The sequence below is a fragment of the Staurois parvus genome, unplaced genomic scaffold, assembly GCF_062004578.1.
Source record: "Staurois parvus isolate SC_StPar_1 unplaced genomic scaffold, SC_StPar_1.0 ptg000421l, whole genome shotgun sequence".
NCBI classification, from domain to species: domain Eukaryota; kingdom Metazoa; phylum Chordata; class Amphibia; order Anura; family Ranidae; genus Staurois; species Staurois parvus.
In genome coordinates this window covers 630,784-647,720 of record NW_028318217.1, presented here as the reverse complement: position 1 = coordinate 647,720, position 16,937 = coordinate 630,784, and the positions used below count along the sequence as shown (strand labels likewise).

At 40.9% G+C, this 16,937-nt stretch overlaps 1 protein-coding gene across 1 annotated transcript in view; it reads right to left on the bottom strand.

Annotated features, from left to right (window-relative positions):
* Window positions 1–16,937, bottom strand: part of LOC149454678 (transmembrane protease serine 9-like) — a 78,463-nt gene that overhangs the window by 34,131 nt on the left and 27,395 nt on the right. Inside the window, exons 6-7 of the mRNA XM_089687217.1 lie at window positions 12,315–12,510; window positions 4,251–4,519 (exon numbers count right to left, since the gene is read on the bottom strand). Of these exons, the coding sequence (XP_089543343.1) occupies window positions 4,251–4,519; window positions 12,315–12,510 (465 nt within the window). The remainder of the gene's footprint in view (window positions 1–4,250; window positions 4,520–12,314; window positions 12,511–16,937) is intronic.

Genomic DNA, 16,937 nt, shown 5'->3' with positions numbered 1-16,937 from the left:
CACCAGAAGGGTGAGTATAAAAATGCTTCTACTACAGGGACAATTTTTTTTTCACCATGACAGCATCCATTAAAGGCTGTTCAATTCTAAGTAGGTGCAATCAGTGTCCACATTTATATACAGTAGTTTCTTACCAGTTCCACTGTCTGTGACTCCAGTCTTATTCTCTTGCAAGTCTACTGTAGCTGCTGACTTTTAAAAATGAGATACTTACCAGTCCCCGGAGTCCTGTTCCTCGAACAGCTGCAGGCCCCCAGTTCTTGGATTTGGGATCCAGCTGTGACGTCCCGAGGAATCACAGCCAGCTCCTCACTGTGCAATAGTCAGTTCTACAAAACAGAAGCAATATCTAGACCAGTGGCATCATCTTGGATTTGGGATCCAGCTGTGACTTCCTGAGGAATCACAGCCAGCTCCTCACTGTGCAATAGTTCTACAAATTAAAAGCAATGTCTAGACCAGTGTCCTTATCCTGGATTTGGGATCCAGCTGTGACTTCCTGAGGAATTACAGCCAGCTCCTCATTGTGCAATAGCCAGTTCTACAAAACAGAAGCAATGTCTAGACCAGTGGCATCATCTTGGATTTGGGATCCAGCTGTGACTTCCTGAGGAATCACAGCCAGCTCCTCATTGTGCAATAGCCAGTTCTACAAAACAGAAGCAATGTCTAGACCAGTGGCATCATCTTGGATTTGGGATCCAGCTGTGACCTCCTGAGGAATCACAGCCAGCTCCTCACTGTGCAATAGTCAGTTCTACAAATTAGAAGCAATGTCTAGACCAGTGGCCAGGGGCAGACTGACAACTCATGGGGTCCCCGGGCAATAGGGGATCATGGGGCCCCTGTGTCCTTGCCCAAACTCAAAAAAGCCTATGAAAAAGGTACCAGGGGCATCTCATGGGGCCCCCTACTGACCCCGGGCCCTCGGACAGTGCCCAAGTTTCCAAATGGTCAGTCCGCCCCTGCCAGTGGCATCATCTTGGATATGGGATCCAGCTATGACTTCCTGAGAAATCACAGCTTACTAATCCTTAGATGTGAGTGCTGCATTAGTTTTCTTTTTTTCATACTATTTCTTTTCAGTTTTACCTGCCTGTAACACACTACCTGTCCTAAAGTGACATCACTCCCCATAACCTAGGGTGGTAGTTTTCTGTAGTCAGTGGAGATAGCTGGGAACAATGTAACCGATAATAGGTAGCACAGAAAGGAAGCTTATGAAGTGATCAACTCACATGATTGCTGTATGTGTTTTTGCACTTATTGCACATAAATTGTACAAAACAATGTCATTGGTATCTAATAGACCAGGGTTCTCCAAACTTTCTCAACAAAGGGCCAGTTTACTGTCCTTCAAATTTTAGGAGGGCTGGACTGAGGCCAGTGGGAGTAGGAAATGTCTTGGTGTCAGTGGAAGCAACACTATCCTCTTTTTGGTATTGGGGGAGGAACAGTGCCCCATTGTTGGTGTCAGTGAGAGAAATAATGCCCCATTGTAAGTGTCAAGGGTAGGAACTAGACTCCATTGTTGCTGACAGTGGGGCAAAAAGTGTCCCAAGTGCCAGAAATAAGCAAGCAAAGGGCCGTATCCAGCCCCTGGGCTGCAGTTTGGGGACCACTGTGATAGACCATAAGGGAGTAACTAGGAAAAGTTCATTGTTAGGGATTGCATATTGGCCAGGGTGTAAAACGAGTTGTTGACCCAAGATTCTCATTCAGGCAGTTTGGGGGTCTCCAGGTTTTTTTTTGTCATTTAGAGAAAACTGTTTTTTCAGTTTCCTCATTGTTTAATAAAGTCCATTTTGGTACCTGGAGCCTTGAAATTTGTTAGAGATCTGGGTGGGATGAAACTCTCCAATCCTGGGTCCAGGTTTTCAGAACCACAGAACACTATTTGCTCGGGTGTGTGCTGGGCTGTTTGCAGAGACCTGATCTTGGTTCTGGGCTCCACCCTGTCAAACAAGAGGTCTTTGTCCAGGTGCCAGGGGGGCTCCACCTAGGAGAGATTGGTGGGAGCCAGAGCAGCATGGGGCTGCAAGTTGCGTGCTCAGAATTTATGAGAAGATGTTTGGAGGACACAGACACAAAAGGGTCCAAAGGGGTATGGCCAGAGCAGCAGTGTTGAATATGTAAGCCAGAAAGTTGAATGTGTATTTCTTTGTAAAAAAAAGAGAGAAATGCTGAAAACCACTGCGAGGGAAACGCCTTGATTTGTATTTCTAGCACTCTGTTGAATCTTTTGTTTTAATAAAATTGGGCAGGAAAAAGCCCTCAAAAAGAAGAAAAGTGAGTGTCAATGCCCTTAAAAACTCTCACTTGAAGTTAGTTCTCACAGTTCACTTGATACTTTTTGCCAGATTATGAGGTTGATTTACAAAAAATTTACAAAATCTGGTACAGCTCTGCATAGAAACCAATCAGCTTCCAGGTTTTATTGTCAAAGCCTCCTTGAATAGGTTGAAGTTAGAATCTGATTGGCTGCCGTACACAGTCACACCAGATTTTGCACTCTCCAGCTTTAATAAATCAACCCCTATACATTGTTACACCTATTTTCTGAAGTCTCCTCTTTCTTGGTTTAACAGCTTTGCTCTTCTATGATGCCTTCTTCATTTAAATTCTACATCTCATTTTTATGAAATGCCATTGGCTGGAACCCATGGGTGGAATGTTTCCTCCCACCAAACTTTGATGATTCCCTCCTCCTTCCTTGATTTATCCAACCTCACTGCCCTGTTGCTTCATTAATCTGTTCTCCGTTATAATATGTCTCGAACCCCCCTACGGCATCCTCCCACCTCTCCTCCCACACCGCTCTCCTCCCACCCCTCTATCCCCTTCCAACTCTTCCCCTTTCTACTCTCCACTTCTACTCTACCCCCCCCCCCTTACCCCCTTTCCCGCTCACACTAGTTTTTATTTTCTCTTTCCCTAGCACCCCCATGTGAACTTCGAGAGAGCACCCCTGTAACCGCCTTGTACTATGCCAGTGTTTCTCAACTCCAGGTCTCATGGACCCCCAACAGGTCATGTTTTCAGGATTTCCCTCAGATGAAACAGCTGTGGTAATTACTAAGGCAGTGAAACTGATCAAATCACCTGTGCAAAATAATGGAAATCCTGAAAACATGACCTGTTGGGGGGTCCATGAGGACTGGAGTTGAGAAACACTGTACTATGCCTATATATGTGTCAATATGCCTACATACAGCTATGGCTTCCTTCAGTCATCCAACCTGCTGCATTTTGTATTTTGGTGCTACCAGTATTCACAAATTGTTCTGTTCAAATGTCTATGGGTTGTCCCATGCCTATGTTCCCATCCCTTGAAAATTAATAAAATGTTTGAACAGGAAATGTCATTGGCTATCAGCAGCAGAGGAGGAGCCAAGGACAAGAAGAAGAACATGATACAATCGTGGCTACTATAGTTAAATTAATGCTTGTAAATAACAAAGATGAGATGGGTGAAAGGTGTTTTAGTTAATTACTAACTAATGGGGTCAAGTAATGGGGTCAATTCACTGAGAGTTAAATATTAACTGAAAAAATGCGGTAAAATAACGCACACGGTAAATCTTTTTGCAAATGTGCAACTCACTGAGAATTTTGCGTTAAATAACTCATGCGGTAAAATATCGGTATTGCTGTAATTACCTCATTTTTTTCATTCGGTAATTTATCGCACAGTTGCTGGTTGTTAAGGAATGAGCCGGGTAGCCGGCCGCCATGTCCTTAACAATGATGACTTACCAGCAATTAAAAATTATGAAAAAAAACAGCGTGGGGGGCCCCCAATCTATACCAGGCCCGTCGGGTCTGGAATAGATTTTGGGGTGGACCCCCATGCCATTTTTTAAAAATTTTGGCATGGGGTCCCCCTTAAAATCCATACCAGACCCAAAGGTCAACACCCAAATCCAATGGGTGGGAACCCCCACGCTGCATCTGAAGAAATAGCTAATGTGATACCGCCAACCTAGGTGATAAATATGGCATTTTTTTTACTTCCTGTTTCATTTGTGAATTGAACTTAACAGCTTACCGCATTTTGTTTGCAATATTTACTGGAAAGTTTTCCATTTTGAGTTAAATAGCACATAGTCTTTTTTTTTGTTTGTTTGTTTTTTTGTGCATTGGACATGTTTTTTTACCGCATGCATTTACTTATGCAAATGAGTTACGAGGCCACATTATCACATCTAAAGTTGTAATCTTGTAAATTGACCCCATTTTCCCAGACTTACCTTGGTAAGATGTTGTCCCCCAGCCGGTCACCCAGCACTCCATGCCACAGGGGAAGGTGGCAGAAGAAAATGGCAGACAGATCGGCATGATGTAGTTATCATAAGTGACGGGGTGTGCCAGCTTAACCAGGGCGATGTCCCCAATGCCACCAATCTTTGTGTATTTATCATTAACAATGAATGTTTCTATGTTGACGGAATTGCTGGGATCAGACACAAACAGCTTGTAGGGGCCGAGATACACTTTGAAAAACTCTACCTCCACAGGCCTACAAAGAGACAAGGGCAGATCATTGGTAAGGTGCCATCTGCTGCACAAACTTCACCACTTTCTAGAATAATGGTCTTTCCTAATCCGTACAATCGAACCATTCCTCTACACACTTCTAAAGGAAAATGTGAAAGAAAAATCAATGAACATTTTTTATTACACCCAGGAAACAAAAAAGCAACTTTAAAAATCCTAAATTTAAATATAATTCTGCCTTTTCTTTCCTGAGTTCCACATGCCCAGGCTGGTGTGAACATTGCTTTATTTACAATACACTGTAACTGCAGACGGGGACTGAAAACAAGCAAAGCATCTGCTCTTACATTCCTCTTTAAGTACATTTCTTCAGTGCCATGAACCATTAATGATCATTTCTTTGCTGCAACGCAGTCGTGTAGGTCATAGGAGACCACAAACTGATAGAAAAGGGCTGCCCCTGCATACGTTTCCCTACAGTTCTACCATCCTAGATCCTACAGGATTTTTATTTAACCTCCCTAGCCATCTGATTATGTCCATATTTCTGTGCTCAAAGCGGTACATTTTTTTGCATGGAAATATGTATTTTTTTTATTGTAGGCCTGTAATTTTTAGGAATAATTCACTGAAATCTGTCCAAACAAGAGTCTAATAAACATCCCGGGTATGATAAAACTTGAAACACGAAATCATAAATTATAATTTAATAAATAGTCATAAAAAATAATAATATAATAATAATAATAATAAATGTAATTCAATAATATAATAAAACCAAAAACACTGAAATGTGAAATATAGCGCCAAGTTCGCACATCGCTGAGCAAAGTCGCAGAATCGTTTTCAGTGTCTGATGATGAATTGCCCCCACGAATCATTATCACTCAATTCTGCAAGTGGTTCTGATTTACTATCGCTGTTCTCTAGCCGGTCTAAAACCGCGTCTGACCTAAAGGGACGCTTTTTGGACGCCATGGACGTTTCTCAGTTTCCAGGCAGAAAGAACAGTAAAAATGCAGGCAGGGCGCCGGACAAAGCACTCGGGACAACATGTATGTGAAATGGGTTGATACAGGAATGGAATACTATGTGATTTTAGTGAATTTAGTGAATGTCACTTTTTGTCATTTTTGAATTTCCCGCCAGTTCCGTCCCCCGTACGTCCCGATGCTCGCAGGGAACGGAAACCAGAAGACAGATGCCGGCATCGGCCAGAGGACATTGCCGGGGACACTGCAGGAGGGACATCGCAGGAGCGCAGGACAAGGTAAGTGATTGAGGGATCGTGGAGCAGCGCCGCATGGTAAGCCTGAGTGTAGCTCGGGGGGGTAACCGCTTGTGGTACTGACACTTTACCCCGAGCTACACTCGGGAATATCGCCAGGGAGGCTACATATCCCCAGATCCTGGAGCCCCATAGATTGGACTGAAAGGCCAGTGATTTTTGCTGATGACCCATCATTCAAAATGTAGGTGTTATTATATGGATTGGTAGATTTTATATTTCAATCATTTTTTATTGAACAATTTTTCAAATAACAGGTAATACAAATGATCAATGTCCTGTTAAAATACATAGATTACAACAAAACGCAAATAACAAAGTTTATCGAATATAAAACAGTTTACCAGAGATGAAGAACTCCGTAGAGTAATTATTGGATAATCCAGACCAAGGTCCATAACACATATCTGCCATATATAGGGGACTGGCACAGGGGTAGAGAAGGGAAGAGGGAGGGAACTAGGAAGGGAGCCGGGAGAGGGGAAGGTAGGAAGCGTAGTGGAAGGGAAAGGGGAAGACCATTGTTCATGGACCTAAGATTACACACAGACTAATTGCCGTTTTAAGCAGAACAAATGTAGAATATATAAGGATTGGGCATGAGCCACCCTAATAGACAGAGAAAATTATAGTAAGGAATAAAGAGAAGAGGAAAGAGAAGGAGAGGGTCATGTTGAGGGACATTAAGGCACAGAAATATATTGAATCCACGGGTCCCATGTTTTGTCAAATTGTCTAGTATTATTGTGTAGTATACAGGTGAGCTTGTCATTATTCATAATCCAGTTCAATGTATTCTTAACCCCTTGAGGCCGACGTCACACAAATATCCGACCTCACAGAACTGGGCTTTATTCCGTGGGGACAAATATTTGTGTACCTGTCTTTCTGCTGGGAGCACGCCCCATGGCACGCTCCCGGCTCAAAGACTTTGGTGTCACTGAGAGCCCTGGGTCCCGTTCTAACGATCAGGACTCGGGACTCCTGATTCTGGGTCACATGATTGCTGTGATAGCCTCTGATTGGCTATCACAGTGATCAGTCACTGTACAGCCCGGCCCCCTTGTTTTTTTTTTTACATTGTATCTCTCTAACTCCTGGCATAGAGGGAAAAAAAATAATTGTAAAAAAAATATATAAATAAATAAATGAATACATATTAAAAAATAAACTACAAAATAAAAACAAAATACCTAGATCAAGGTTTGATCTAGTTCAGTGCCAGGGTAAGGGTCAAGCCCAGGGTCAAAGGTCAAGGCCAAAGGGTCAGGGTCAAAGGTCAGTATTTAAAAAAAAGGTATCAGTGTCAGTTAGTGTCAGTGTGTTTTAGGTAAATAAACAAAAAAACAAAATGCGCACTATTGTTTCTGGGCTGTACTATGAGTACAAACAACAAATAACATACACATATATGGCATCACTGTGATTGCCAAAAATGTATTTTTGGTTGTTCTTTGGTGGTAGGCTATGGTAGTAACAAGAAACACACAGCTAAATTTAAAAAAAAATATTTTTATATACTATTTTGGGCCAGTTTTCCTTTGATAATACAAAAAATTCAGGAGATATCCGTTACCATTTACCACCAAATGAAAGCCCAATTTGTCCTGAAAAAAACACGGTATAATTCACCTGGATGTACAATGTGGTGGTGATGATATGTACAGTTTTACTAACACAGGTCAACATTGCAAAATTTTACTTAGGCATTTAGATTTGTTTTACCCTTAGGTGTGAAAGGGTTAACATAGTCAAGTAGGATAATCGATTGCTTCCAATGTCTAGCTATAGTCATTCTCGTTGTCAACAACATATAGGTGATCAATTTATGAGACTTTTTAGGAACATTATCCAGGAATTTATAAAAGAGGGCTGTCTCCGGGATCTGCGAATATTTACCCCTTCACAAAATTAATTAAAGGATCAGTAAATTTTGCATAAGGGTATCCGCATCTGAGTGATTTAATACAACCTTAGGGTGAGCAATAGATCATCAAATAATGGCACCCTTCCAGGAGAGATAAAACAAGCAAGGAATCCGCTCCTACATTTCTTTTTGAATTAATTTTTTCAGTGCCACAAACCATTAATGACCATTTCTACACTGCAATGCAGTCATGTGTTCATAGAAGATCAAAAACACTAGAAAAAAGGCTGCTCCTGCATACATTTTGCTACACCTCTACCATCCTACAGGATTTTTCTCTAAATGTCTCCAGATCCCCAGGCCCCATGGATTGAACGGAAGTCCAGCAATTTTTGTTGTTGGCCCATCATTCATAAAGTACGTACTATTATATGGACTTGGAAGATTTCAAATAAGGGTATCTATATCATGACACAACCCAGAACTGAGCACCACATCATCATCTGAAGGCTCAATTCCAGGGGAGAGATCATATGTTTCCTATTGTCCACTGGACCACTTTATAAGCACAGTGAAACAATGTTTTTAATATCAAAAATATATTACTGAAATATTATCACAAATAAGGATAACATGGTATGCACGGTTCTGATCCATTCATATTTTGTTTCCCTTTTCTATTCTTTTTTTTATATATATATATATATAATAGAATAAGTATAAATCAGCACACATATATATATAAAATCCTCAGAAATCCCTTAAAGTCATATCAATATCCTTCCCCTGAAGTACTAATAAAACATATATTCATTGACTTAAACCCAAAAACCCACAATTATAGTGAAAAAATCAAGACCCAAAGAGATTACCCAAAAATAAAAAATATAAAATATATATAAAAGAACAAAAATAAAATAAAGTCCCAATATGCAAAGTGTCCAAATAATGTGTCCAAACAAAGATCAATTTCTTGATAGGAAGACGCTTCCTACTCCACTGAAGAAGATGCAAATCAATCACAGGTGCTCTTCAAATACCTCAAAAAACAAAATCTCAACATAGTGTATTACCTTTTAAATCCCAGAACTAAAGTGCCACACGTGTATCATGCAAAAAAACACTCCAGTGTCACAGCACTCATGTGAAAAGAAAATTAATAAATATCACTGCAAACTATATATAAAGTGCATAATTACCCTAAAACAAACAGATTCCAGCTTGTAATCAACCACATATGTACAGAGTGTCCTTAGATTGGTATCCTCTTGTTCCTCAGGACCTCACAAACAGACCAGGAATCAGTATGTGAATTATAATCATATATAAAATTTATTGTAGCCACTTACATATAAAAACGATAAGATCAGCAAGACAGCATTAAACTCCTCATGCCCAGTATACGATCCCCTTTCCGTGTGTAGAGGGTCTCCCGATCACCAGGTAATTCACCCTTGCTACTCCTATCCAGCACTATCACTTTGTAGCTCTGGGGGACACCTGAAGTGCACCGTTTACTCTCCAGACCTCCGACACACAGGGATTCCAGAATCCAAAATGGCTGCCGCAGCACTTCCGGGAACGTCACGTGCCCTGGACGCGTTTCGTCTCTTCCGGACTTTGTCAACATCCTGAATACTTCAGGTGTCCCCCAGAGCTACAAAGTGATAGTGCTGGATAGGAGTAGCAAGGGTGAATTACCTGGTGATCGGGAGACCCTCTACACACGGAAAGGGGATCGTATACTGGGCATGAGGAGTTTGATGCTGTCTTGCTGATCTTATCGTTTTTATATGTAAGTGGCTACAATAAATTTTATATATGATTATAATTCACATACTGATTCCTGGTCTGTTTGTGAGGTCCTGAGGAACAAGAAGATACCAATCTAAGGACACTCTGTACATATGTGGTTGATTACAAGCTGGAATCTGTTTGTTTTAGGGTAATTATGCACTTTATATATAGTTTGCAGTGATATTTATTAATTTTCTTTTCACGAGTGCTGTGACACTGGAGTGTTTTTTTTGCATGATACACGTGTGGCACTTTAGTTCTGGGATTTAAAAGGTAATATACTATGTTGATGATTTTGTTTTTTGAGGTATTTGAAGAGCACCTGTGATTGATTTGCATCTTCTTCAGTGGAGTAGGAAGCGTCTTCCTATCAAGAAATTGATCTTTGTTTGGACACATTATTTGGACACTTTGCATATTGGGACTTTATTTTATTTTTGTTCTTTTATATATATTTTATATTTTTTATTTTTGGGTAATCTCTTTGGGTCTTGATTTTTTCACTATAATTGTGGGTTTTTGGGTTTAAGTCAATGAATATATGTTTTATATATATATATATATATAATAATGATTGACAAAATGTGGATAAAAACCAATCATTCCATTTTTATTTTTTATAATATTTTCCCTTTAACTTGAGGTGTACAAATAGGTCCTCATCAAACAAAACTACCATCAAACGTTTTCTTTCCCCCTTCAGGCAAGACAGTCAGTCTGGATCCGAAGAGGTGGGCAGATCCAGCGTCTATTGTTGAAAAACAATTTAATTTATTCCATTCCTCTGCCAAGCATACATCTTTGGATCAAAAGTTAAAAACGCAATCGCCAAACGTTTCTTGAGAACAATGGGAAAAATGATGATACATTTGGCTGTTTTGTTGGAACCTCCCTGAAATCCCTGAAAGGCATTTTACACCCAGCTATTGCTCCATGAGAATATGGTTTCATATTAAGTATCATCATGATATATAAAGGTGAACAAAACATTCACCTTCATCTGCAAACAGAAAAAAAAAATCTGGGGGGGTTCATGCCTTCCCCTCTAGTAAGAAAAGCATTGTTTCTGTCTGTGGCAGGGGCGGACTGACAACTCATGGGGCCCGCTGGGCAATTGGAGATCATGGGGCCCCTGTGTCCTTGCCCACACTCAAAACACACCCAAAAAAGCCTGAAAAAGTTACCAGAGGCATTTTATGGGGCCCCCTACTGACCCTGGGCCTTTGGGCATTGCCTGAGTGCTCGAATGGTCAGTCCGCCCCTGGTCTGTACTGATGTTGGAGCATTCCCCTCGCTTCCTGCCTGGTAAAATGTTGTCAATGAAGGAAGTGAGAGTAAATCTCTTTAATGGAGCCCCATACACTGTTGGGGTTCTACTCTTCTCTACTGTATCCAAAACGAATGCGAAGGTTTGGCTTGATGTCCAGGTAACTTTAACTCAGTGCTATCTCTAACAATAACCCACATGTATTTGTTTACAAATATAGCTGTGTGATTATCATGCTAGAGCTAACATTGGGGGTTCACATAATCTCAGGACCTGGATCTGCAACCTCGGCTGTGTCTGGTAGTATCGATTCTTTCTGAGCCACTTGAGATGCCGGATAGCTCTCTGATCAATTCCTTGAACAATGTTGCCTTGAACCTCATTTCTATTGTACCTTGAATTCTTTGCTCCTCCCATAACTTCCTATTTAAGCCAAGCCTTTGCACTTTCTGTTTGCTAGAATATTGCTCTCTTTCCAATCAATAGCTCACTCTTGTCTCTCCTGCTGCCATCAGTATTTTTGCTTCCGACCATTAGCCTTTTCCTTGGCTACTCTTCTGCCTGATCCTAACTGACAACCACTTGTTACAGACCATTTGCTTCTTTACTGACTATGCTTCTGCTTGATCCCTAAGTGCTATATTTGCTACTGGACCCTGTATTGCTCACCTCCTGGTGGGGTGATCCTGAGGACTGTGACCTGGTACTAACATGCAACAAAACCCATCTCCACCATCAGCAGTGTTGGTGAATACCGGTAAGTGCTTAGACTTGGTCGGCCAGGGTCATCTGCTTGTATATGTATCCTGTTGGTTGGTGGGGGCCTTTCTACTGATATAGCTACTGGTCTCCAAACCTGATCCATGGCTGTGACTATATAAACCATGCTGAGGACATGGAATTGTTTGTAAACAAGTCCTTGCCACACAGTGATTGTGTGTGACGTTGGTTGATCCATAAAACCCTTTCAAATATTGGACTTTCTCTTACTTCAACTTTCTCTCACCAGTCAACCAGCATGGTATAGAATACAGTAGGTCAAGCATGTAAAAAAGGCAATGCAAATGTTACAATAGCAACTATAATGTGTATTCAATGACAGTACATTAAAAAAAAAAGCATTGACATCAGCATGGGATCAGCAATGGTCAGCACCAGTAGCCTACATTGGATTTGTTTACAAATAAAGCAATGTGATCATTGTGTTAGAGCCACATGGTAACCATATGTCTTAGTTGATAAGTAAAGCCATGACAGGGATATCAACAAGTCCATGCCACACAGTGATTGGGGGTGACATTGGTTGATTAATAAAACCATTTCACTCAACGACTGGGCCTCTCTTCTTACCTCAGCAAATCTTCATCAAAGGTATAGAATGCAGCCACTCGAGAAATTACCTACTAATCTGTATATAAACATGTAAAATAGGCAATGTAAATGTTACAAGAGCAATTAAATGTGTACTCACTGACAGTGCATGAAAAGAAATCAACATCAACATCAGAAGTCAGCAGTGGCCAGCAATGGTAGCCTACTATCTTCTTTGTTGATGGGTGTACATAACTACGGAGGGATGGAAAAGGAGATACACTCACCCTTCGAAGCAATGTGCTGCACTCAGCACCCATTGCGGTGAGATCAGGGAGCCCCCACAGACATGTATGTTAGCATACTGCAGGCTGACCTGCCAGGGCCATTCCCCATCCAAAGCATCTGTACCTCCAACTATGCGGCTAGAGACCACAGGAGAGCCGCACACTGAAACGTTTTCCATGGTGAGAACATGGCGGACTGCATGGATACAAGAAAAGGAGGAGAGCTTCAGTAAAATAAAGCAATTACTCAGCAAAAGTGGCATGTAAATCATGTGTTAGTGAAGGAACAATAAAACCAGCATTTGTACATGCTACATGTATGAATAAAGTAATATACTTGTGAGTGTACAGTTCCTAATTTAGGGTGGGAGAATACCATGAACAGAAACATGAATACCTGGTATGGATATTTTTACTAAATTCCATTACATGTTCCAGCTTGCATCGATGTAACGCGAGGTGGTGTCAAAAAGTTTTGAGACTTGTTTACAAGAAGGTACTTTATTTACCCATGTTTATTCACTATCACCTTTAAAATAGTCCCCTTGCACAGCAATACAGCTCTCCCAGTATTCCTGCCACTTCTGGAAGTCTTCTTTTCAAAGCGTGTCAAGCACCTTCGACTATTAGCACTGGATCTCTGCAATGTTGTCAAAAAGGCAACCTTTGAGCTGGATCTTCATCCTTGGAAAGAGGGCAAAGTCTGCAGAGGCCAAATCTGGTGAGTAGGGTGGGTGTGGAAGTGAGATCATGGCAGCTTGGGGATGAACTTGGCAGCAATATGGCGCCTGTGTGAGATGGGGAAACAGCTCTCATGGTTTGAACACTGTTTGTGTGGAGTAAATTATTGTGTGGAGTAAATTAAATGTTCTGGACTGACATTCTGCGGTTTAGCCACAAGATGCCACGGTTTTCCTAACACAGCCTCAGACTGCATAGATATTTCTATATTTATGAAGAGGTGGGGTTTTCACACTGAGTTTAGAGAACAGGAAGAGGAGAGAGAGAAGCCATGTTTTGGAGGATGGTGAATGCTGGAGCCGTGTGAGCAGAGAATCTGATGGCATCCAGGTGTGAAAGCATCCCACAGTAACCAGAGCTGCAGCTAAGTGAAGCTGATCGTGTCCAAGACCCTGATCCTGTTCAAAGAAAGGAAGATTGCTGCCAGGAATGCTGATGAGAGCAGAGGAACAAAGCAACATACACTGTGATACCTCATGCTTGTTGGAGAGACATTTGTTCTGTTCAGAGTCACCAGTAGATGAAAAGCAGACCCGGGTTGGTAAGATCGTGCACGCACCTCATTTCAGTGTTGGTGCCTTGAGACTGAATCCAGGCCTATAGTTAGCTAGTTAGGGTCTCTGTTTGTGTCAGGTCACAAGTGTTGTTACTGATTATTGGAAGGACTCCACAACTTAAAGGGACATTTCACATTGGAGAGCTGAAAAAATCCTACAAACTCAAGCCAGACTGGCGTTTTGCTCAGAAGGAATACTCAGGCACGTGCTACAGGAGCAGTTATGGGAGGGGGAATACTGTAGATTTGTGTAAGATTGTAAGCTGTTGTGCTGCACCGCAGGTTCCTCCTAGTGGGAGTGTAACTGCAGGAAATGAAATGATTCAGGTATTTAGGGATGAGATTAAGGTTCAGGTCAATAATGAGGTCCACCCAAGCCAAGCCTGTTCATAGTTCAAACTCCAAACAATTTGGCCAATTCACCAGTTGGGTCCTCTGCTGCTTTGTTTACATATCTAGTCAATGATGTCACTGCTGGTGAAATGTAAACCAGCCTGCCGGGAATCCTAGGTGACATCATTGACTATATATGGCCATGACTATATTTGGTCCAAAACATCTCCTGGGATCCCCAGCTGCTTTGTTAATATACAGAAGCCAGGGATCTGTCATTTAGCAGCGGTAGTGTGACAGGGAAACATTGTTGGGCAGCAGGTCATTGAGGCAATGGGGAAACATTTCTAGGTGTTGGGTCATCATGATTGCAGATAGAACTACATTACTAGACAATGTGATTCACAAGGGATTTACACTGGGAGACATTGTTTAAATAGTTTTATTTACACTTTTTTATAATTGTATTTTAGATTTTTTTTAATGAGTAATAATGGGCACTTTACACGTTGTTTTTGCTTACTTACATTTCACTTTTTTTTTTTTTAAATGAATAATAATTGATACCGATGTACCTGTTGGTCATTCCCCAGGGGATGGTAGGGTGGATATCTGTGTCCTCCTTATTATACAGAGGGCTTCCAGATTCTGAGAATTCCCCTTCACCACAAACCCCACATTTCTTTTGGGGGATGGGATGTGGGGAAGAAGCTCTTGTCCTTCAACAAGATGATTCTTGCCTCTGAAGTCCAATCCATGCTCGGACTATGCTGCAGAGACAACTGACAAGCGGTGAGGAAGCAATACCATTCCAACTCACCACCTGTTCTAACCTAATTTGTGTTGACAAAAGCGCTACAACCACGTGCACTGCACATGGTGGCAGGATGTCTGTGGTGCTTCCCTATTTATTGAATATGTAGCATTCAGCAGGCCAATCACTACATATCAGATCAGGTTTGCCATGGGCATGAAGCATCATGTCTGTGGCATGTAGACATCCCCATCCACTGCCTATTGCAGCCTAAGAGGGAGGGTTCAGTTGACGGGAGGCAAAAAGGCGGCTCAACTGCATATTTTTGCCATTCCCCAACCTCCAGTCTAAACAAAGCCTTAAAGGGTTACATTGTATTGTTCCATAATTTCATATCCAGCTTTAAGGCGTCCCAAAAAAAAAAAATTTCAAATATTTTTGTATTTTCAACGTTGCCGTTAAAGATCCTGTCTCTGCTTAAGGGTTTTTTTTTGCATTGGTCCATGTCCCTAATGGCGGTGTCCATGTATCCATGCCTTTTTTAACCCCCTTCACACCGACAGTATGCATATATGCTGGACTGGGCTTTTTTCCATGGGGCCGCATATATGCGTATCTGTCTTTGCACTGGGAGCACACCTCACAGCACGCTCCCAGTATGGAGACCAGGGCCTCAGCAGAAGGCGGGCTTCACAGTGACCAATAGCATGTACTAACGATCGCAACCTTGAAATCCCGATTCAGGCGTCACCTGATCACTGTGATAGCCTCTGATTGGCTATTACAGTAATAGGTCACTGTGAAGCCCACCCCTTTCTTTCTCTTACTCTTTGAACGGAGAGGAAAGATACATTGTATATATCGCTCTGCTTGCAGAAAGAGATAAATAAATACCTGTGTGTAAAAAAAACAAAGAAAGAAAGAAAAACTAAAGAAACAATACCTAGATCAAGGTTTGATTTAGGTCAGTGTCAGGGTTAGTGCTTGGGTCAAGTAAGGGTCAAAAGGCAAGGTTAGGGTCATAGGTCAGTGACAGTATATTTTGGGCAGGACTTTTTTAAAATCATTTTTAAATGAGTGTCAGTTAGTGTCAGTGTCAGTGTGTTTTAGGATAGGATAAAAAATAGCAGAATGAGTACTATTGATTCTGGGCCGTACTACGGACACAAACAACAAATAACATACCCATATGTGGTATCGCTGTGATTGTCAGGAGCAGGGGGACTTATTTTGGGTTGTTCTATGGTGGTAGGTTATGGTAGTAACAAGAAATATAGAGATAGATTTGGAAAAAGTTTTTTTACTGTTTTGGGACAGTTTTCCTTTGATAAACAAACAAAATAAATAAACACAGAGCTAAATTAAAAAAAAAAAAATTTTTTTTACGATTTTGGCCAAGTTTATCTTTGATAATAAAACAAATCAGGAGATATCCATTACCATTTACCTCTAAATGAAAGCCCAATTTGTCCTTAAAAAAACAAGGTATAATTCACCTGGATATACAAAGTAGTTGTGATGATATGTACAGATTTACATGTCAAAGTTGCAAAATTGTGCTTAGGTATTAACATTTGTTTTACCCTTGGGCGTGAAAGGGTTAACATAAGTTTGCATTCTATACTTTTAAAAAGGCCATAAAAAGTAGTCAGATTCTAATCCCATAGATTTTGAAAGCGTTTGGCACTATCTGCGTCATTTGTGGACTTCCCCTTTGGTTTATTGAACTTCCTGAAAACTGAACTTTGCCGGGTTAACTCATCTCTTCCGGGAATGAAGACATAACCAGGTGTGTATAGAAGTTATATCCAGAAAATGTATTTATTACTTTAATGAGCACATAATTCAATGTAATTGTATTTTTATATGTTTTGAAGTTTAACTGTAAATAATAAATCAAGGTATTTTTTTTTTTTTTATTGCTTGGTCAATGTTCATACATTATTGATCTGACATTTCACCAGCTGGGAGGGATCAGTCACAAGATTGGAAAAATAGTTAATAAATAACTTACTCCTTTCCTGCCATGGCTTCTCTTTTGTACACACAAGCAAGATTGTTCTATCGATGATTCATCAATACCATTCCCCAGAAAATAAGTCATCTTTTGCAAAGTAAATGCCAAAATATAAAACGCAGAGACAGGAAAACCGCAACCAAATGTAGGGCTTGTTGCCCCCCAGCAACCAGATAAATTCTCTGCTCCTTTTTTTTTTTTTTTTTCATTGAGTGGATGATG